At 43.2% G+C, this 24519-nt stretch overlaps 1 protein-coding gene across 2 annotated transcripts in view; it reads right to left on the reverse strand.

Moving 5' to 3' along the window:
- Positions 1-24519, reverse strand: part of wdr7 (WD repeat domain 7) — a 146725-nt gene that overhangs the window by 51438 nt on the left and 70768 nt on the right. For both annotated transcript variants that reach the window (XM_083983743.1, XM_083983742.1), the window contains one exon: positions 14112-14225. In XM_083983743.1, coding sequence (XP_083839869.1) covers positions 14112-14225 — 114 coding nt within the window. The remainder of the gene's footprint in view (positions 1-14111; positions 14226-24519) is intronic.

The following is a 24519-nucleotide window of genomic DNA, read 5'->3' on the forward strand; positions in this document are numbered from 1 at the left end:
TGGTAAAAATTGAAGTCAGTTGTCACAGAGAAATAAAGAGAGGAGGATCTGTTCATATTAACTGTGTATATGTTTAAGTGTGTATGCAGGAAAACTGTGAATTATCTTCTTTATATGTAATTGTAGAGGATATCAAACCAATAACCCCCCCCCCCCCCAACTCTGCAACCCCACCAGTTCCCATCATGCACCTCAGCTCTGCCTCCATTGGTAATCAATGGAAGACTGGTAAAACCTGATCACCAGGGAATGAGGGAGGGGATCAATACCAGCAGGAAACTGATGTGAGAACGATGGAGGGAGCAGGAGAGAGGGAACGACAGAGTAAAGCTGTGAGAAAGAAGATTTAGGCAAAAAAAGTCAAAGAAGTGAACAAACAAAGCAAACAAATACAACAAGTCCTTCCAGCTCTGTGGATGGAGACCAGGTTCTTTAAAACAAAAGCGTGGGTGGGGGAGGAGAGGGTGAACGCTGTCCTTACAGCAAATGTCAAGAGACAGAAAATCTGGAGAAATAATTGAAAACACAATTAAGTTGATAGAGAAAAAAGATTTGAGTCGTGAAACGGCCGCTGCCCTCCAAGCAGCCCCCGTCCATCTGAAGGTTAAGTGTATTTGACCATCTGAAGACACAGACGGAGGAGCTATCTGCTCACTGCAAACACAACGCTTCAATTAAGACGGTGCAGCAGAGGGCTGGGGGGGGGGGGGGGGGGGGGCAGGAGATACCACAAACTAACTGCACACAAGTTTGTAGGACGGGACCAGACAGAAACACACCGCTGCTTTAACCGTCCTCCACTCAGGTCCTGTAGGTCTCTGTCCTTCACACAGTTTCCTCTACATCCACTACAGACCAGGTCCAAGACCAGCGCACAACATCCTACAGTAAGCTGTGAGGAATCAGACACTTTCTGTCATGGTGTGTGTGATGGTAGGTAGATGCTGTTTGTTTTTCACTTGTGTGTGAGTTCTTGGTTACATGTGTAACCAAGGCTCCTGTAGGAATAGTCCTGCTTGAGCCAGACCTCCTCCTGGCTCCTCAGGCCACTGTGCTGCCTGGTCCAGATCTGTGTCTTGCTACTGTCTCTGAGCTCTTGGGGCAGTTCCTTTGATCTCATGGATCTATGTTGCTCTGATATGAACTATGAGCTGTAAGGTCTTATTTACACAGGTGTCAGGTGTGTAGCTTTCAAATCATGTCAGAACTACTGGATTTAATTCAACACAGCTGGACCCCAATGAAGGACCATCTCCATCTCAAAGAACCATCTCAAAGATGAACAAAAGAAAGTGAAAGCGGCACCTGAATGAGCTACATAAGTGTCACAGTGAAGGGTTTTTTTTTTAATTAAAGGGACAACGAGGAGTTTTGGAAAAGCAAAGTGTTTTCACACTACATTTATGAGCTTCTGCGCGCACCTCGTCATGTTTTCATTCATCAATAATTAAAGTCAGAAGTTCAAAGACGATCAGATACCGTCGTAGTTCCGACCATAAATGGCGATTCGGCGGCGTTATTCTCATGACTCGCCGGGCAGCGTCCGCAAAACCGAAAGTAAAGAAACGCTGGTCGGCTCGCCCAGCATTTCCATCACCACTAATAATAACAAAATAACAATAGAGACAAAACGATATATTTATCGAAAATGGGCCCATTAACAAGTGGTAACGTAGATTCATCCACATTAATATGAGACTTTTTTATTGTCGCAGAATTTTTCGTTCTGCCAAATGGAGAAACTCCTTGTTGTCCCTTTAATTTGCAAAAATGTCTAAAATTCTGTGTTTGTGCTCATGATGGGGTGCTGAGTATAGATTGATGAGCAAAAAAATGATTGTGGGGGTGATTTTAACATAAAGCTGCAACGTAACAAATGGTGAGAAATGGAAGGGGGTCTGAATACTTTCTGTACCGACTGTATATCAGCAGTTCCTGTGACAGTTCCACCCAGAAGGAACTTGAACTTTGTAGTGGTGGAAGGTCAAGGTCACTGTGACCCGTTTGAAACACTTTACAGTCACAACTCAACCTGAACCTGCAACTAGTCTGAGTGGAGGAGACGGAAAACCATGAGGAGATGATTCCAGATTTTCATGGTATTTGTGCAGCAATTTTCCAGCAAACCACGAATCATAGTTGTGGTTTGTGTTCAGCACACAGCCAGCCTACTTTAACTTCAACAACTCAACAAAACATCCTTCAGCTGCAACAGCCTCTCCAGTCACACTGGAGGAACACTTTCCTCCCTGAGCCGCTGTGAGTTGTCAGGTGGGGGTGATGCCAACTTTTTTTTTCTGAGATCACTTACTTTTTGCACTATGTCACTTTGTACAAATGTATTCAAGAGTCACTTTCCTTTGTTGACTAATAAATAGGCTTCGATGCAGTAGGACTTTACTGTGACTTCTATTCTCAGAGACAGTGTGAAAGCACAGATTGGTGAGCTCTCCACAGCCCGAGGCCTTTATATGTTTTCACCCTGCATTATGAATTAAGTCTTTGTTTTGCAGTTTAATTTGCGAGGCGACAGGTTGTTAATCCAGCCGGTGTTCTGGTCACTCTGTGGCTGTCACGTTCAGGCCGTTATTGGAGCGGGCCGGGGCTGAGAAATGGCACTGGATGTTAATTTCCCTAATGCAGAGACGGTGGACAGCCTCCATCACAACGCCGCTTCATAAAGAAGGAATTATTTTTATTAAAGGCTCCACAGCTTGGTCGCACGCTCCTCGCTCATAGGAGAATCGAAGCCGTCTGACTAAATTAGATTTCGACTACACCAAATGAAAAGCACCACAACTTAGAGTGAGGAAAGAAAAGAAAATGATCCTCCCATCACGGGGAGGGAAAGGGGGGGGGCTGGTGGAGGGGACACACACTTGAGTCCTGACTCCATTATATTAGTGCATCAATACACAGCACAACTCATTACAACAACAGTTGATGCATATCTTGTCTGAATGTTGGTTCTCCTGACAGGTTCATATCTGAACTTTCAGGTTTTTATGAAGCTTAAGAGACGACTTAAACTCAGTTTGTTATTCCTGTTAGAAGTGAAGGTTTCCAGCTAAAACACTGATATCAACTGAGGCAGCTGATGTTTTTTAAATTAAATAAAGAAATACAAACTAAACTCAGAAGCTTTATACTGTATATATAAATATATCTAGGAGACAAAACACAGGTCAAAGAAATTCTAGCTTTTTTGCCCAAACTATAAATGTGGAACTGTATCTCCCAAAATATGTCATAAAAGTAGGACTGAAAGGTTCTGGAGGAAATGTAACAGAACTTCAGTTCAGAGTGGGTAGTTCACAGAGCAATGCTTCCATAAATTACCTTTCACAATAAAACATGTATTACACATTTATTTACATTTTATTTAGATTTTCTAAATGTGCTAAAAATCTAAAATCTGATCAGTAAAAAACATTTTCTATAAGAAAATGAGAGAGGATCTGAGTCAGTGAGAGCTGCCGTGCTGCTGTGCTGCTGAGGAATAAAGAAGAACAGCTTGATGACAGATTTATGGCTTGTTGCGCCGAGTCTTAAGTATCGGATCAATTCAAGATGTCTGACAGTTAATCTGACCTGATTAGATACAACAAGCTGATCTGTGTAGTGAACAGCCAAACAGCCGGAGAATATCTGAACTCAATATTTTGCTGACCTGAGTCGCTGCTGACAGTCAAGTAGAGGAGGCACAAAGGAAGAAAACGGAGACATGAGGGAATGTGAAACTAACTTCACACTGACTACAAACGCCCTGGTTTGTTTTTGTTGTCCTTGAAATGTACTTTAGCTCATGTTGAAACCACTCGGTGAAACACTATTTACATCTGACAAAAAATACAGAAGAGTAGTTAGGGAAGGGATGTTCACCTTGACCTTGGACAAGACCTTGACCTTGGAAAATGTTAATGAATTCATCCTTGAGTTCTAGTGAATGTTTGTACCAAATCTGAAGAAGTTTGTCAATGAGGTTCTGAGATGTTGTGTCCATGACGATGGGACAGATGCACATCCCAGGAAAAAACAATCAGCCTGCAGCTCTGACTGCCGCCGGCATGGAGGAATAAAAATCACACAAACAATGACATTATGCAGGTTTGGGCTGATCATCTCATTTGCATTAGTCAGGATTCCTTCTCTGTCCCTCTCTTCATCCCATTATCTCATTTCCATTTAAGCCGATTAGCGTGTGTGTTTTCTGTGTTGTGAGTGTCTGCTGAGAAGAGGATCTGAGTCTCTGAGGTGAAAACTGAGCTCCATCCTAATCAATGTGACCAGTATTAAGAGATGAATCTGTCCACAGGCATGAAAACTCCATATTAAGGCACTACATGGACTAACTGTCTGTGTCCTTCTGTAGGTCTGTCTATCTGATTGATCCGAATTTGAGACTTTAAAGAGAGTTCTGTCAACATCAGATATTAAATTGTGAGTTCATGTGTGCCAGAATCTCCCATCTCTGATATTGAACAGCTCACCTTGTGCATGCACCTGTTGGCTTTTAATGCAACTACAGTCTGTTCAGGATTATGAAGAGAGCTGAACTTGGGGGGGAAAAACAACTTGAATTTATGGAACTTAACTTTGCCTCTTCAAGCAAAATCAGACAGGTGCTGTATTGTTGTTTTCAATGAGATATACGTATTTTTTCCACCGGTTTTTATTATCTACTGTCTGATTATGGTGTGGGAGGAGTTTGATACATGCAGCCCTGCTGCTGGATGACTGATTTTAGCCTTGTGAGCCATATGAACCAGCTCTCCACTGGAGCAGAGCCAGAACCAATCACCAGCTCCACAAGATGGAGTTAAGACTCAGTCCATGGGATGAGAATCTCACGGTGGAGGTCGTGAGGATTTTTCAGCAGTATCAGCAGAACCTTCAAATTAAAACACCTGCATATAGCACTTCATAAATACATCACTGCTCTGTCCAAAGCACTCCATGTGAACATAACAAAAGCGGAGACTGGTTGTGACCATGCCAACCTGCTATGCTACTATACTAGAAGTAAGGGATAATGCCCGACAAGGTGTCCATTATCAGAAATTAATGGACGACGCGGAGGCGTGAACCGGTTGCTTCCGGAAACGGTTGCTTTTGCGTAGTCCATTCATTTCTGATAATCGGACACCTCAAATGGCATTATCCCGCTTAGACCATGGTCACTTACGAAATAAATAAATATTAAATGAATTACTAATACTTTAATGTTGTTTTACTGTTAAAATCATACGTCTTTCACAATAAGTGACTGAGCGGACTATTTAATAACTCTCGTCGGCGATAAAAGAAAGAAAAGAGGGACCGGCTGTGACCGCAGTGTTCAGCCAGTGACTCTACACAAAAATATGCATTAAAACCTCAACAAATAACTTCAAATGTCTAAATTCTAACCGTTTAAGACGAGGGCTGCCATGTTTTGATGCTGTCGTGACGTCAAGTCGGAAAGTCGGAGCTCTGATATGATACCCGAGTTTCCGACCTGTACTTTCCGAGTTCGACACCGTTCAATTCATTTTTTACAACTCGGAGCTCGTTTTTTTCCGACTTCCGAGTTGTCTTGAACGCAGCATTAGAACGTAATCAATTTGACCAGAACAGCCAATCAGAATCGAGTATTCACCTAGACCATGGTATAACTATGCAATATACAGCTATGCTATGCTATACTATACAGTACTATACTATGCTATGTTATACTATTCCATGCTATATTGGGCTATGCTTTACTATAGCCTACTCCTGTACTATGCTATGCTGTACTATGCTACGCTTTGCTATGTTATACCAGAGTATCTTTGGTTATAGACCTTTTCAGAGAGTATAAACAAATACAGGTGTTACCAAGGATACTAATTAAGGCTCCATTCCATTTAGTGTACCAGAGCGTTTTCTAATGAGCCACACCTGTCTTTGTTTATACTCTCTGAAAAGGTCTATACTATGCTATGCTACTTGTATGTTATGCTATGCTATGGTTTACTATACTATACTATACACTAGGCTACACCATACAGTATGCCATACAATGCCTGGTTATAGCTATCATACAAAACCATACTGTATACCATAACATAACACTGTATTGCACAATACTATAATATATCATAACTGCATGAAGTCCAAATTCATTCTCTGCTAAATTCAAAAAAGCCTTTCATATCACACCATCTTATAGTATATTATACCAATAGAATATTCTAGCCTACTCTATACTGTACTTCAGTGTACCAAAACCAAGCGCCTCAATGTCTGATATGACTGTTTCTGTTCCAAAGACACCAAAAATACATTCCTGTACATTTGTTCTATTTGGACAATAACTTGACTCCTGTCTCTAATAGAATCATTGTTCCATCCAACAGCTGGGTCCCTGCCAGTGTAAAGCAGCAGAGAATCATCAGAAACAATCAGAGCAGCTCGGAACATTTATCTCTCCATAAGTTCAATCTGTTCTGAGGAGAAATGTGATCTGACCCAAACGACCTCCAGGCTCTGATATTAGATTAACAGGGGAGGCTAGCATTTCAGCTAACCAAATCACAACGGGGCTAATGACACCGGGAGGTGAGGGTCAGCTTGACCTTTGACATCTGACTGTGCTGCTGTGGACAACGGGGGACAGAGGGATGAGGAAGAAGGCCGCGAGAGAGAGAGATGGAGAAAGAGAGGGGTGAAAAGGCAATGGAGAGGGAAAAGGAGATCCCATGTTCCTTTTTAAAAACTGTGTTTGTTTCCTTGCTTCCTTTCCTTTGTTCCTCCAACAAAGAGGATGAGACATTCCTGTGAAATTAAAAACATATAGGTAGGCCTACTGTATTGACTCTACTGAGCATAAATGATAAACATATCATTTAACTGAATATGTATTTTATGAATGATGTTAGGTAGATTGTTTTCTACAGGTATCCACCTACAGTTTAATTTCACATCTTATTAGCTGGAATCAACCAGCTGATCATGTCTGTTCTGCACCATCTTGAATCCTTAAGAAGATAAAATGCCTGCCAGCTGAGGGACAGTGTGTGTAGGAGGGGGTTGATGACCTTTGACCTCCCTGTGGTCAGCCTCTCCATCAGAGGAGGAGACATGATACTCTCTCAATTAGTGGAGGCAGTCTTCCCTCTAGTGTAGAGCCGCCTCACTGTCCCCGGCTCACACACTCAGCTTTTAATGACATTCTTAAGATCTTTTGTGTTCAACTAAGATCTAGTACACAAAGGCAAAAAAGCACAAGTGAGTAATGTAAACAAGCACACACATCAGCTGACTCAGCCGACAGTAACACATCCAATCCTCAGGTCTGAGGGAGTGGAACCGGAGAGTGTTTGACCACATGAGCAGTTCATCGATTGTTGACACAGCTCTAGTTCCTGTACGTGGTGTGATTAACAGACACCTCAAATTTCCAATGAATATTAATTAGTGAATAACTAATGACCAGTAGACTGTTAAAAAACTCATTATATAGGCTACAGTCCAAACACACACACAAAATACTTATAAATATTTTTTTTTAAAAGACAGAAAAAGAAAAAAGAAACTATTCTACGTGCCTGTTCACACTTGACTAAGGGTTGCCATTAGATTAAAGCAGAAGTAAGCAGAATGTTTGTGTTAATATAAGTCTTAAATAGTTGTATCTTCCGACAGCAATCACTTCTATAGAGTGTTTGGTCTGAAACACGGGTCTGTCAGTCACTCTGCTCTGCGCAGCATGTCAGGACTGCTGCGCTTCATGACCAAAGCCTCACAGGATTGAAAAGAAGCTGCAGACAGCGGGTATGAGCCAGGCTGCAGCTCACATGATACACACAGATCCAAACACAGCACTGGTCGCTGGTCAACCGGCATTTCTTCAACACATCAACACGTATAAACATTAGAATTGTGTTGTATGTTTTGTTATTCTTATGCCACCTTTAAAGGTCCACTGTGTAAAATTGGGGAAAATCGTGACATCAAGCGTTCAGATTCCAGTTCGCAGCGCTCGCTCGCTTGCACTCACCCCTCCCGTCGGCAAAGTGACGGTGTCCTCCGAGGACCAAATTCTTGTTTACCAGGACTGGGACGACTGGGAGTATTTCAGGAGCATGGAGCCATGAGGTGAAGATCTAAACCATGTTACCATATGTCTGCTGTTTCCTCCTTCTTCTTCTTCCTTGCTTTATTTATGAACACCAAACTCTAGATCTTCTGTTCAGGTTGCCATACAAACATGGGGGTGCAAGATGGCCACACTCACTAAATCAAGACCCCAGCTATATGTATATACTGTATATATAAAAGAAGAATTATAAGGATACGAAAACCAAATGAATTTTATTTTATAGCGATTATACACTTATACAGTAGTATATTCAGATTTTGCCAATAAACCTTGTTAATTATTACTAATTCATCTGTTATGTTAATCTGTTGGTCGCTTGTCAGTGACGTCATATCCTCTGTGTGTTTGTCTGACAGAGCCTCTAAACTGACTTTTATCTCTCCACACACACTCTTTACACCTGGTTTTTGGAGAAGGAGGAGGAGGAGGAGGAGGAGGAGGAGGAGGAGGAGGAGGAAGTCCCTGTCCTCTGTAAAGTGTTGGTGAAACACTAACTTTCAATGTAAACCAGTGTTTGTAGCCACTGACACTGAGGGAATCAAACCAGGAGCTCTTCTCATCCCACATCAACTCCAGTAGCCATACAACTGTCTCACGTCCTTCTCCTTATTCTAATAATAATAATAATAATAATAATAATAATAATAATAATAATAATAATAATAATAATAATAATAGTAGTAGCTCACTGTCTCCATACAGCATTTTTTTAATGTCAGTTTATAATAATTACTGTAGGCTACTTTGATGCTTTGGTAACAGTTAATTTGACCAACAAAATATATCAGCTGTGATTCAATAACTGTGTGTGTGTGTGTGTGTGTGTGTGTGTGTGTGTGTGTGTGTGTGTGTGTGTGTGTGTGTGTGTGTGTGTGTGTGTGTGTGTGTGTGTGTGTGTGTGTGTGTGTGTGTGTGTGTGTGTGTGTGTGTACATCCTAATGACGTCCCCTGACACTGCAAGGGACATAATTACAGCTTGCACACGTTTGCACGCACTCACACTCACATAAGAGTGAGTGAATGACAGAGACAGTACCCTGAGGTGATAAGTCTATCGCCGTGGTAACAGCCTGCAGCCAAGTGATTCTGTAGCTGTTGACATGTCCGTCTCTGTTCCTTTGTCCCCTCTTCTCATCTCTTTTCCCCGCCTTTTCTTTCCTTGTCCTCTCTTTTGCCCCCTCCATTACTTCTTCTCCTCATCTTCTCTGCTAACAGAGAGATGACTAATAACACCACAACTCTTACAATTTTGCCTTGCCTTGCTTGAAAAAAAAAAACATAACTTTATTCATGCTCACCACTCACATATGTGAGACATCAACTTCTGATAACCTCCTCTGTCAAACCATAAGTCCCAAATATATTAATATTAATTAATCTAATACATTTTATTTAAAATCTCAGAAGCTGAAAGTTTTAATAATTTTTCATGCGAGAAAGTAAGGGTTTAGATCCCCAATGTGCGGTTAGTTTATCCAAATGACGGCTGTTTAGAAGTTTGTTCTGCGTTGGGAGAAGTGCAGCTCCAGCGAGGCAGAGGAGCGGAGAGTGACTCGTCAGCAACCCGCCTGCAGCTGCTCGTTAACCGGTCAAACTACGTTGCCATGCCGCCGGAGGAAACGATCGGTAATTAACTTACCTGCAGGTTTGTAGAGGTTTACCGCCGACTGGTTAAATTCTTTTTAGGAGATAAATGTTGGTCTCATTGATGAAATCTAACATTGTGGCAGTCGTATTAGTTTGTTTGAATGAAAAGTGAAGCTTCACACAGAGCAGCAGCAGCTTTGCCCCGGGGCTCTGTAGCCTACGTACACAAATCACCACATTTGCATCAATAAATACATGTTTCACAATGAACCGATAAAATGTTGTTTTATTTTATTAAGTTATAGCCTATAACATGGTTCCGGCTCTGTCCTTCCTGCGTCCAATCAATGCGCGCCTCATTACATATTAATACAATGAACATCCGGACCAGTCAAAACCTCGCGCCTACTCTCACGAGAGAAAGTTGCCGTATGAAAAAGTGCCAGAACGAGCTCTATGTTTGATTAAAAAAAAAAAATGTTTCCAATAAGTTTTAAGAATTGATTCAAAGCAATTTAAGGGGGACTGGATACGTAAAAAACCAGGTGATGACTCCTTTAACTAATGAAGACTCAATAAAAGCTCAAAGTCAGGAGGGTCAGGTCTAATGGATACCTGAGATCATTTGTTCCATCAGCTGTTAAATATCTGAATCAGCTGGAGTTGATGATTTGCTGTGATAACAACTTCGCAGATTGTAAGGCGTAATTTTATTTGTATAGCCCGTTTTTACAAACAGTTTGTCTCAAAGGGCTTTACATGGCATCGTAACAACATCCTCTGTCCTTAGACCCTCACATCCACTGAGGAAAAACTCCATGGAAAACCCTTTTAACAGGGAAAAATGGGAGAAACCTCAGGGTGAGCAACAGAGGAGGGATCCCTCACCCAGGACGGACAGACGTGCAATAGATGTAACTTGCACTTTTTACGTAGTAATATTTATGATGTATTCCTATCTATTTACTATTGTGCCTGCCAATAGCTGCTGTGTATCAAATTGCCCCTTGGGGGACATTAATGATTAATCAATCAATCAAAGTCATTGATCAATTGTTTAATCTTTCCATTTTATATCATCATATGACAGGACATCAACTGGAACTTGGGACAATTTTATAACATTTTATATTTACATAAATAATGTTGCTGACAGACTCCTGAATGACTTATGAAACCTATAACGCTATAATATGTCATTGAAAAACAATGTATTTCTTTCTTATTGAATAGACAGAAACTGGAGTCACGGCTTCACGGTGGAGACCTCAGCGTCTCCCAAGAGGAGCTCCAGGGATATTGCATTCACAAGACCAAAACCTTGTTTTGTGAGGTCACTGTGACCTTGACCTTTGACCTTCATCACCAAAATCTAATCACTTCATCCTTGAATCAAAGTAAATGTTTGTGCAAAATTTGAAGAAACTCCCTCCAGACATTACCGAGACAAAGACCCTGAAAACAAATGTCTCCTCACTGCTGAGAGACAACCAGGACGTCACAGTCATACAGCAAGAATCAGGAAATTACTTTCTAATACACAAAAAGCACTTCCTCACAGTCACAACAAGCAAGAATCAAACAGTGAATCAATCATTAAAAAAAAGCTATGAATCAACCAATCAGAATACAGCTACAAAACCTACATTTTAGAACAAAGCTACAAAGCAGCCAATCAGAGCACAGTGACACTAACCAAATGGAATACAACTGCAAAGCAACTAAGAAATCAGAAAATATTTTAGCACAATGGAAATACAGCTAAAAATCTGTGAATCTGAACAGAGCTCCATGCTGACCAATCAGAGTACAGCTACAAACCAACCAGAGTACGGCTACAAATCAGAAAACAACTACCAACCAACCAACCAACCAAACCAAAATGAATAACGTTGCAAATTTACTAAACAATAAGAAAAGGACTAGAAATGAGCCAATCAGACAACAGCTGATCATCACAGCAGCGGAAGAGAGAAAGTTTCATCTCATATCGCACGACATGTTAAAGGAAAGACCTGAACCTGACTGCCACTACGCAGAAACACACACAACTGTTGCTACATTCCCCAACACAACACAAGACAACACAACACACTCTCATTTTCCTCCTGGTCTCAACCCAGAGAGACAAAGGACAGAAGGAGGGATGGTAGTGAAAGTTTTCAACTCTCCACAGCAGAGAGCACTCAGAGCCTGCTCTGTGTCTGAGGCGTCTGCTAACAGATTTAATACTGCAGAGACTGAATGAAAAACACTGCTGTCAATAGGAGAAAAATGAGCTGTGAGAAATGATAAATTGTCACACGCGTCTGCGATATTGACTGGTCTGTTAGAGGAGAGGAGAGGAGGAAGAGAGAGGATGTGCAAGAGACAGTCAGAGCATGTCTGTGTGTTTTCACAACTGGACTAGTGTACATTTCCCCTTTAGAAATATTACTGCATTGTAATATTATATATCTTTAAAGGGACATTGTGTAACTTCTCCTGTTATCTATTCATGAAAATCGATTATTTGGTTTAAAAGTCTGTTTTTCATTAACCAGTAATCCCCCCCATCAACAAAGTGAAGTGTTCCTTTCAGCTCTGAATGAGCCGTTCATATCATTCATGTCTCCATGGAGCGGGTAAGCTCGGTGCTGCTGCCATGTGGTGTCTCCATGTTTTTACGTTCAGTGGCAGCGTGACGGTAGGAAACCACGGAAACCACGGAAACCACGGAAACTCAGTCACCGCGGTAACGCAGTGAGGAGGAATGGAGCGTTACACTGATGCTGCATTCACCTGCAGTCGGGCAGACGGCCGTCGGTAACAAACCAGATGTCATTTTAGTCACAGAAGTCCAGAGAAAGCCGGTAAAACAATACCACATCGCCATGACAACATATTGTCACGTGTATTGTTTTGCCTGGTGCTGACGGACCACTTGTTTACATAGAGGCTTGTTTATGCCGTTACGTGCAGCGGCTGTCATCCGTCTGCCGTCTGCCCAATTTCAGGTGAATGCAGCATGAAAAATACCATTGAGTTGCTTGTGATCTACAACCACAACGCTAGATGGGAGGAATTCCTACACAATGTACCGTTAAGCATTCGTCATGTTTAATTAAATCATGAAATGATGATGGAGAGATAACGAGAACCTCATGTGTGAAGTACCAAGCTGTTACACTGTGGTCAAAAGCAACTAGAGATGTACACACTGATCCACCTGTGTGTCTGTCACTGTTAAACACTCAGGGAAATGTGACAAAAGATAAATGGAGTGGGAAAAAGTGTGTGTGTGTGTGTGTGTGTGTCTTCTACCTGTGCTGCAGGTGTCAAGGTTTCCTGGAGAGAATTATTTCTCACCTTACTGTGTGTGAGAGAGAGGAGAGCATGTGTGCAGACCAAACACCAAACTGCTTTTAACACCATGCTGGTCACACAACACTGGTAGTGCACATGGTTTATGGGGGCACTGATTAACACACGCACGCACACGCATGCACATGTACACACACACACACACACACAGCAAGATTAACCTACATTCAGAGTCACCGGAGCAAAACACCTGAATTCTGCAGCACATAAATGATAAATGAGTTTTCAGTGTTTCTCATATCAGACCAGATGAGGCTCCACGGCTCGGAGGAGGAGGGGGGGGGGGGGCTGCATTTGACACCACAAACACCTCACAGCAACTTTAGGGATGGAGTGTGGGAAGAAGTTGCTCTTAACTGTGTTCTTCCAACATGAAAAAGCATCTGGACACTAATGACAGTGGAGACGGCCACTGTGGGCAGGAGGCATCACAGAGTCTTGCTCTCATGAGGGACAGAGACATGACTCTGTTTCTGATGCAAGCTGCAGAGGCCTCCCATATCTGACTGTCTGGGACAGATTCATATCAGTTCTGTCGTGGCAACAGGGTCACCAGCCGGATCATACCCCGAGGTAACATCTTGTTTTGCAGGAATGAAGCTGCAACTGCAGTAGAGTTACTCCACAGTTTGGTCTGAGCTGTAGGCAGTGAGAGAACTCCAGTTCAGGTTAATGGAGGATGTTGATTTTGAATCAATGTAGATAAAAATGTTATGTTTCTGAAATCACTCTAGGGATTGCAATGGTCACATCACAGCACGTGAGATGTTTTTTATATTTTATTTTATGAAGCCAGGTCACTCAAAGAAGAAGACTTAGGAAGCTACTGTCGAGTCTTCACTATATTCATATAGTGTATGTAGTCAGACTGCTACTCAAGGCAGCAGCAGAAACAACCGTTCCATTGACAGAATACACACCGCTCTGAGAGGCTTCTCATAACTACACTAACTTCTTCATCAAGACTGAACCCAGCTGCACCAATAAGGACATGAATGTGGATTCCTGGATAAGAGCCTGATGACTTGGTCCCTACCTGCTGTGATGTCGTCATCGGTGACATCCATCTCCTCCTCGGGAACCTTGGTTTCCACCGGCTGAGCCTCGGGCGGCGGCGGGGCTGGTGGAGACGACTCTGTGGTGCTTCCAGCTGAGGAGACAGGCAGAAACATTTTCATTCATTAATATACAATATCAGGCTGAAGGATCACAGGAAACAGCCGGAGCAGCAGGGTCAAGACTCCTTACAATCAGGCTCACTGTCCCGCTTGAGTAGCTAATAAAGCTTTATTGGGCCTCCTTGTTATCTAGAGAATTAATAGACACACACACACGCACGCACACACACACACACACACACTCCCTGTATATTTAGTGTTTTCATTTAGCCCTTATCTCTCCATTGCCAATTAAGATTGGCTTTTCATTAGCAGCCAGCTCTAATGAATGAGGCGAGTAAAGGTAACAGAGCTGATGTTAGGCTAATCTCCCAGAAAACAGCCTAATTAATGAATTACACACACACACCTCCACCCCCTCCCCCAACACACACACACACACACACACCAAACATATACCCTCTACACTTTGTTTCCCAGAATAACAGAAAAGAAAACAAAAGAATAACAAAAAAATCAGCCAAAAAAAAGGTGAATTGTGTGTATTTGTGTGTGGTGGAGGGGGAGGAGGTGTATTGAAAGAAAAACTGTAATTACACTATGTATAATTACATTGATTTATCCTGGTTAACATTGTGCTCCATGTTCCAATTAACCTGCTCACACACACTGCTGACAGGATAATGACTTTGTACAGCTTTACATCACACACACACACACACACACACACACACACACACACACACACACACACACACACACACACACACACACACACACACACACACACACACACACACACACACACACACACACACACACACACACACACACACACACACTGACGGAAGCCTGGTTGCTGGTTATACATCTCAAATGTTAAAGTGATAAAAACTTAATTGGACTTAATTAAAATATAACTGATGCTCCGCTGTGATTGGGCGAAAGGTCGACTGATGTTTCTCCCTCTCAGTTCAGTGGCAGTTCACAGGAGCGTTATGAAACAGCTCCGTGTTCCACAGCCAAGACAAACATCCATGGGACTGAGGAACACCAAACCAGAAGCAGCCGGCTCTGCAAGGTGTTTGCCTCAGCACAACACTTCTACTGGTTCAGGTCTGGAGACTGAGGAGGTCACTGAGCTTCACTGTCATGGCGGTGAAACCAGTTTGAGAAGACTGTGACATTCAGACCATGTTTGATTGGTAATGAGAAGAAAACCTTCTCCCACTGGTACATGACACACATCCCATAGATTCAGACTCTGACCCAGACCCGTCACACCGGGGTGTCCACTGCAGCCTCAGCTTTCTCTTCCTACAGACAGGAAGTGAACATGACATAGTCCTCTCCTATTGTAGGCCATCCATCCCCAGGTCAGACATGTTGTTCATGTTGGTGTTTTCCTCCACCACACCATAGTATTAAAGTGTGACTGCAGGCTTTTTGTTTAAGCTGTCAAACACTACATGTTTTCCCGGTAGGGGAGTCAGCAGTTCCTTACTCAGAACTACTTGCATTTTTGAAATCACTCTGCCGAGTAGCCGTGTCTGGAATGTAGTTCCGGTTATGCATTCGTCTCGTAATGTTACATTATTATTTCATAGCGTGGTGAATGTGTAGTGAGTGTTATGTATTTGAGGGGTTAAATTAGGTAAGTATGCGCCTGCGTTAGCTGAGCAGTTCACGTCTCTGCCCCGCCGATGTAAACACATCTTGCACCGACAATTAAAGGTAGTGAACCTACTGCTATGACTATAGGGATTATGGCAATTTGCCAAAATGTTGAAATATCCCTTTAAGTAAAGCTCCTCACCTGTATCTACAGAATTGTGTGTGTGGCAGTCATAGACTGTAAATAAAGTTGGACATAGTCTCAATGGCATGGTACTGAAGCTGCTCCATCGTGTCTGACTCCGCCCCCTTACTCCTCGCTGAGTGTTCACTACATGCTGATTGGCTCACCCACCTATACTCAATAATACAGAACAGATGAGTTCTATAACCAGTCGTCATGTGAAGGAATAAATGATCCGTAGAGACCAAAACTGATGTGTCCCAGGCTGTAAACATGGCCGTTTCAACATGGCTGTCTGTGGGGACTGACTCACTGCTGGACACTCACTCTAGTGGCCAGCAGAGGATCTGCAGCTCTCATCTCTTCAGTGTCGGCTCCATTGTTCAGCCTTGGAGGTCGGTGCCTGGTTGAGCTGCTGGCCACTGATTGGCTGACTGAATTGGATAATTGCAGTAGGTGTACAGGTGTTTCTATTCACCCAGTGAATGTATCAAAAACCTGTGCAGTGCTCGGCTGCTTCTAGTGTTCCCCATAATCATCCTCCATTCATACACATGCTGGGGCCAGGTCTATTACTCAACTGTCCAGGCCGGTGGGGGGGGGGGGGGGGGGGGGTGAAATGGAGAGAGATAAAGGAGCTGAGGGAGAAAAAGAAGAGAGGGAGGTGGAGGAGGGGTGGATGACAGGGGGAGGGGGGGGAAACGTAGAGGGAGGAGACATTCTGCCCCACTCCAAGGTCAAGCTTGTCATGTCAGCCATGACACATAGCTCCCAGCATGCCTTGTTAACCTCCAGGACCTCCTCCTCCTCCTCCTGCTCCTCCTCCTCCTCCTCCTCTCTTCTGGCTGTTGCTCGCTGTCTTCACTTAAAAACACACACTTCCCTCATATTTAGCAGTCATTCCCCTTCTTCCGCCTTTTTTCTTCCTTTTCTGGATTTATATTCCTTTTCGCAAAATTGAATAAAATTAAAATGAACTACATTTTAATTTCACCTCAATGTCACATAAAAAATAGACTTTTTAGCAGTTAGTAGTTAGTAATAGTGTGCTATGTATTCTTGTATCATTGCATGTTTTAATATTCTGTCATCATTTTGACTGCTGATTTTTACACTTAAGGTATATGTATATGGGGCAGCAGGAAAACCTCCCACCTGATCTCTTGTTTTATCAAAATCAATATTAACAGCAAATCAACTTCACCTTTATCCATAGAGGAATAAAAACACAACTGGGAGGACAGAGGCAAGACAAAATGAAAAAGAGAGATTTAAAAAAGAGGAAAATTAAAAAAAAAAAAAAAAAACAATTAACAGATTGTAGTGATGAGGAGCAGAGCACAAATGAATAAGAAGCAAGGGAGGAAGAAGGGAGTAAAGACAAAGAGCAACAGTACTGGAGACGGAAAAGTATGAATAGTGTGAGGAGGAGGAGGAGGAGGAGGAGGAGGAGGAGGAGGAGGAGAAATGCCAGAAGGAACAGGAGGAATTGGGGGGGGGGGTGTAAGAGAAAAAAGTGAGATGACAAGAAAAAGCAGAAAAGAGGAGGAAGAAGGTTTTTAACAGCAGCAGCTTGATGAATGAGGATTGGGTGATGGAGGTAGACAGTTAGTAAAAAGAGAGGAGAGAGAGAGAGAGGGGAAGTGGTTACTGCTGTTGAGTGATCAAAGAAACAGCTGCTTCTCACACACAGTCTGACCCTCAAACTGTGTGTGTTCATGCGTGTGAGGGCGAACAATGCTGGGGACTTTGTTTAATCAAGTGTGTGTGAATATGAGAGCGTTAAGTGTGTGTATGGACCCCCCTCCCTCCCCTCCCCTCCCCGCTGCTCGGGACGTCTTCCACAAAGATTAAAGCTTCACACTCATGTTTTCTTATTGGTCAGCAGTGTGCAGCATGTCCAGCTAGCTGGCTGCCACATGGGGTTGAGCGCACACACACACACACACACACACACACACACACACACACGAAACAACTAGTGACCTGTCATATTCTCATCTAACTTAGTGTTCCCACTCTTTTCTTGAAATCATTTTCCAGGACGTTTCCAGCTGCTCCAGTCTGACAGACAAACACCAACACATCCCCCGTCCCATTCATGCTTCTTTTCCATAGATGAGAGCAGCAAGTGAGGCCACGCCCCCACTCCGGTGAAAACAAACTCCTGGCTTTGACTGGCGTCCGTCTTGATTTGGCCTGTCTAACATTAACCGGCCTGGAAACCTCCTGCAATAGCTAATGTTTGTCAGGCAGACAGCTATATCACCTCGTTTTACCGAAAAAAAATAAAGATTTAGGGAATGTGTGTCCATAAATGAGTGAAACATGTCAATCAACTGTCACCGTAGTGCAGTGGTTAGACCAGTTACCTCTGGTGCGGGCAGCCAGGGATCAAAGCCTGTGACATGTGTCATTTTTTTCCTTGTATATTAGCCCACACATTATGTACAATTTTAGAACGGACCTTCGGAAGAGTTCGGAATAGCGGACCTTCAGAATAGCGGACCCCCCCCGAAATGGTTTACCACCACACGAGCACATGTGGACTAGCCGGTCCCACAGCTTCAGGCCATTTTTGTCCATTCTTCATACGGCCTGAAGCCATAAATCTCTTCTTTTCCTGTCCCACTCTCTTAAGGGGAGTAGGGAAATCTGATGTTAGGTTATTTTAAGTTGTTCAACGAACAATATACCACACAACAACTCTTTGGCATTGTGTTTTTTTGTATTAGCGCCTATGGAACACACCGAGGACTTCTCCTTTGTTTTCACCGGTGAGGGGGCGTGGCCTTTTACATGACGTAGGGTTACTGTCTTCTATAGTTGTACCTAATTTCATACATTTAACCACTTTGTTTCTATGTTTATTCCTCTCTCATCCTCAGAAGTCTGATTGATGTGCATGTCTCTAATTTATCTATGAAATCATCTCTTACATGCTTAGATACTATCAAAAATGTATGATAGAACAACACAAACATGCTGCTCCTCTATCTGTCACTCAGTAGAGAGACACTCATCCACCTTTCTCACTAAACTCTTCTTTGTAAAAGAAATCCTTGGTGGGTGGGGTCTGAAAAAGTCAAACAGAGCTCTGGTAGCTGATGTTACCATGTGATAAATCATTTTCTAGGACAACTCAAGCTTTTCCAGGACATTTGATTTTTTTTCTCATTTTCTACACTGCCCGTCCAAAAAACAGGTCAGAGCCTCCTACTGGATAATTACAGCATGGATGATTATGTTTCAGCTGGCAACAACTTATCTAACCCTAACTGATGCCGTCTCATTTCTTAAACAACCATGTCAGAAGACACATCCTGTGGTTGTGGAGAAGATGTTCATCTGTTTCAGAAGGGTCAGACTATGAGCATGATGGCATCAAGCAAATAAAACATCCAATGAGATTGCTGAGACTTATAAAATTGTGTTAAGAACTGTCCAACACATTATTACAAACTAGAGGAGAGTGAAGGAAGAAAGGAAGAAACATGGTCCAATGTGACCACAGAGTCCAGACCGGAACCCCATGAGAATGTTGGAAAAATGCATGCAACTCTGGATGAAAAGAAATGTTGTGAGACTGCAGAAGCTGACTGAAACGATGCCACAGCGAATGTGTACCGTAATCAGAGCTACAGGCGCTCCAGTGACATATTAGAGTGTGTGACTTTCTTTTTGGACGGTGTGACAGTGTTCGTCTTGGACGCGTGGGAACTCTGTAACTGTCGCAAATAAAACTATTTCCAAACATGTGGAGGAGCCAGTCATTAAATGCAACGCAGCGGTGATGGTGATGATGATGATAATGATGATGTTGATGATGGTGATGAGTGGTTTATGTCTCTGTCTGTCTGAGTGCAGGTTAACAACTCGTGTTTCCTTTGTGTTAAAGCCTCTTAAACACTAACAGGAAAGCTGAAAGGTCAGCCAGGGCTGCTGCTGTGTGTGTGTGTGCCTATGTGTGCGTGCATGTGTGTGTGTGTTTATTGTCTGGGCAGCCCCACGCTGAGACAGTGGGACTCTGTCACTGACTCAGTGACATTTCCTAGGCACTAAAAGCTAATGGATAAATACAGGTGTCTTCCTTCAAACACCAACCACTCTGCTGCTGGAGGACTGTGTGTGTGTGTGTGTGTGTGTGTGTGTGTGTGTGTGTGTGTGTGTGTGTGTGTGTGTGTGTGTGTGTGTGTGTGTGTGTGTGTGTGTGTGTGTGTGTGTGTGTGTGTGTGTGTGTGTGTGTGTGGCTCCAGAGGACTACAGTGTCAACAGAGCTAAATAACTCTGCTTATGTTACACTGATCCTCCCATGTGAGTGACAGCGTGTGTGTGTGTGTGTGTGTGTGTGTGTGTGTGTGTGTGTGTGTGTGTGTGTGTGTGTGTGTGTGTGTGTGTGTGTGTGTGTGTGTGTGTGTGTGTGTGTGTGTGTGTGTGGGATGGGCTACAGTTTAGAGTGTATTGTGACAACATGTTGATTTTCCACCATCATTCCCTCTCAGTTGGTTCTTCCATCCCATCACCCACCGCTACACTGCTGCTTCCTTCCTTCAACTGCCAGTTTCATTCAGGCGCCCTGTGAAAAGCTGTGACGTTCCTTACTGACTCTGGGTCAGACGGAGTATCTGGTCTGGAAAGTGTTTGAATGAGACAGTGGATATCTGATAGGCTGTCAAATCAAGTGTCATAATAACTTCTTCACTCGTCACTTTTTTCTAGGACTCTGGATAAACAGGGATGGAACCTGAAACTAGTCAGAGTGGTGGAGTCATTCAACCAGCAGGAGGTGATGCTGCTTTTATTATTGATGTTTTGGAGTTTCTCCTATGGACTGTCGGTGTTGGACATGTTACTTTTAAAATGTTACTTTAAAAAATGTATTAGTTATTTACTTTTCCCCCAAAGTAACGGAGATAATAACTGTATTACTACATTTTAAAGGTATTCAGGAAAGAAAATGGATTTTGAGCCCACTGTGGGTCTTAACATTAGTGTAATAACTCATCTATCAGACAATGTAGCCCAAACTTAAATCCGGGATGAAAGTGGGGTAGTTTTTTCCCCGCATTGGATAATACAGGCGCACGAATTATACGTCACATTGCTCACGATTCATCAGCCAATGAAATCAAGATCTGTCATCCGTCAATCAAACGTCTGAGAAAAACAAGGAGACTGGTCCACCACCACCGACACAAACTCTCCTCCGTCCCTACTCCACTCTCCTCCTCCAGATCCCTGCGCCCATCACTTAGCCTCGCTAGCTAAGTTAGCAAGCTAGAACGTAGCGGTAGCAAGCCTACTAGCTAACAGTTAGCTACGTTAGCTAAACATAATCGCGCACATATACACACAGAGTTCGGTCTCACCATAGACTGTAAAAATAATGGACGTAGCGTCCGTGACGTCACCCATTGGTTTGGGGGAGTCTGTTTTGTGCCGCTACTACGGGGATTAGAACCGCGCCATGTTGGATTCTACTTGCCATATTTGGAGCGGTGCGGCCGTTGGCCGGCCGAGAGCCCGCCCACTGGCCTCGTAGCAGCGGTCGCCGGACCTGTCACTCAACGGGTCTGCGCCCTGATTGGCCAGAACTTTAACCCTAATAATAGTAAAACGGTAGAGTTTAAAAAAAATTCACCCCCCTCAGAGTGTGTGCGGGGGTAGAAACTATCGATTGAGACCAAAAAAATAAAATGTACCAGGCTGTAAATATGTTTTTTTAAGCTGTAAAATCGGCTATTTTAACATGGGGCTCGATTGGAGTTGCTCCCTTCTGGAGCCAGCCCCCAGCGACAGCCGGGGGGATTGCAGCTTTTTGAATGCGGAAGTGAGCTTCACTTCTAAGACCGACAACTGCCCCCTTGGGTCTCACCCCAAACATTGAATACCCGCTCGATAACACCCAATCAAATTTGTTTTCCTTACTCGGGTGAACTTGTGCGGCAACTCGTGGAAGGAGGCGTGACAAACAGGACAAATGGCCATTTCTGAAACCTTTAAAAGTAACTAATTACCAGGAAAAGTAACTGTTGCATTACTATTTTTAATTACTTGGACTTGCCAGACGCAAAGCGAATTTTAGCTTTGTTTTACTCGCGCGAGTTTGACCGCGGGAGTATTTGTGTTACTCACGTGCAAATACACAAGTAAAAACAACTAGCCTACAAACGTGGTCATGTCTGGGTGAATAACCTCATCGGAGGTCTCGGCCGGACACCAACTAGGCTACAGCTGCCCGTCCATCTGCCTGTGAGTGGCAGTTTTGGTGTAAAAATCAATACATTTCTTAAAGGGATAGTTCACCCAAAATTCAAATTTCACTCATTATCTACTCACCCTCATGTCAACTAAGAGCTGTGAGAATTTTCAGAGTCCTCCGTTCCTTCTCTGAGTTACGGGGGGGTCTGCGCAGCAGTATTTGTCCATATAATGGTTGTGAATGGACACCAGAGCTCTTCGTCCAAAAAGACACACCAAAAAACATCCAAATACCTCCATACTGCTCGTCTGTAATGTCCCTCTTGTATTGAAGCCCCGACATGAGAAATTGTTCCGCCGGTCAGTGCAAATCACGTGAGATTTGCACTTACACAGGCAGAGCAGTGAACTGAGACACTGGGAGCTTCCGCTACAAACAAGCTTAAAATATAGACTTATTTAATTTTTTTCGGAACAATTTCTCATGTCGGGGCTTCAATACAAGAGGGACATTACAGACGAGCAGTATGGAGGTATTTGGATGTTTTTTGGTGTGTCTTTTTGGACGAAGAGCTCTGGTGTCCATTCACAACCATTATATGGACAAATACTGCTGCGCAGACCCCCCCGTAACTCAGAGAAGGAACGGAGGACTCTGAAAATTCTCACAGCTCTTAGTTGACATGAGGGTGAGTAGATAATGAGTGAAATTTGAATTTTGGGTGAACTATCCCTTTAATGGAATAGTTCACTCTAAATTTTAATTTCACTCATTATCTACTCCCCTTCATGTGGACTAAGAGCTGGGAGAAGTTTCAGAGTCCTCCGTGGCTTCTCTGAGTTACAGGGGGTCTCGGCGTAGCAGTGCATGTCCATATAACGGTTGCAAATGGATACCAACTGTCTTCATAACAAAAAGACACACCAAAAAACATCCAGATACCTCCATGCTGCTCGTATGTAATGTCTGTCTTGTATTGAAGCCCCGAAATGCGAAATTGTTCCAAAAAAAATTATCCATTTGCAACCGTTATATTGACATGCACTGCTACGCCGAGACCCCCTGTAACTCAGAGAAGCCACGGAGGACTCTGAAACTTCTCCCAGCCCTTAGTCCACATGAGGGGGAGTAGATAATGAGTGAAATTTCAATTTTGGGTGAACTATTCTTTTAATGATTTATGATGATGATTAATGATTTATTTAAAACAATATTGACTGTATCTAGCAAGTCACTGACATCCTGGCGTCCTGCCTGAGGAGAATCTCAACGCTGATAGGTTGTCCCGACACCAGGTCACACCAATATTTCCCCAAAGTTGAATTTTTTAAATACTACAAACTCGTCGTTCGCACTGCCAGCATGAATTTGCATGTTTACATGTCTTTGCATTGACTTTGTTTGTAATCTCATCACGAAAATATTGGCTTGGCGTCCAGTGTGAACACACTGTAACCCTCTAACCATAACCCTGAGCTCCTGTTCATCTGGAACTAACCAACTCACTCAGTATTCCTCCACGCCCCGTCTTCGGACTAGTTGATGGACTGAAAATAAATGTGTAACGTACACTTTTACAGGTGAATTATTTTGTGTCAGTGATAGTGTTATAACGGCGGAAAGAGTAACTTTTTTGATTACTCGTTACTGAAAAAAGTAGCTCTGTAAGTAATGCTGGAATTTTATAACGGCGTTATTCCCATCACTGGTCATTGCTAATGAAAAAATGAAAATAAAGCCAGGTAACTGGTTGTTAAATATATCTGTACTTATAGTGGATATGGTCATGAAGTAAAAAAGGGATGTTGGGGGAGACTGAATAACAATACCAGTCTTGGTGTTGGTTGGGATTTAAGTCATGTGAACAGACTTCTGAGATAAAAAACAAAGGCTCACAGAGCAGAAACAGGTCGACACCCTGTTTCATAAGAAGGAAAAGGGCTCAAAATGTGAGAATGACATATATGGCATTTAACAGGGGACGGATCCAGAAAACAGAGGTTCAGACTCAAAGGACGTCTCCGGGGGGATTCAACACATTCCCTGACTCTCCCCGCGATGTTCCAGGATTTCCAGGACCAGCAGGAGTCATCTTACTGTCTGTTTCAGTCCTGCTGCGCAGCACCCAGATCAGATTCACTGACCCTTTAACCTCTCTCTCTCTCTCTCCCTCCCTTTCATCCTCCCCCTCATCCCCCTGAGGTCACCGCTCCATCACTTCGACCACCTCCCCTGCCTGCGGTACTGCTGTGGTAACACAACACTGACCGGTGCCCGTTTCCATGGCAACTGTTCCCCTGAGAAACGCCCAGCATCCACAGCAACC

The sequence above is a fragment of the Trachurus trachurus genome, assembly GCF_905171665.1.
Source record: "Trachurus trachurus genome assembly, chromosome: 12".
Taxonomy (NCBI): Eukaryota; Metazoa; Chordata; class Actinopteri; order Carangiformes; family Carangidae; genus Trachurus; species Trachurus trachurus.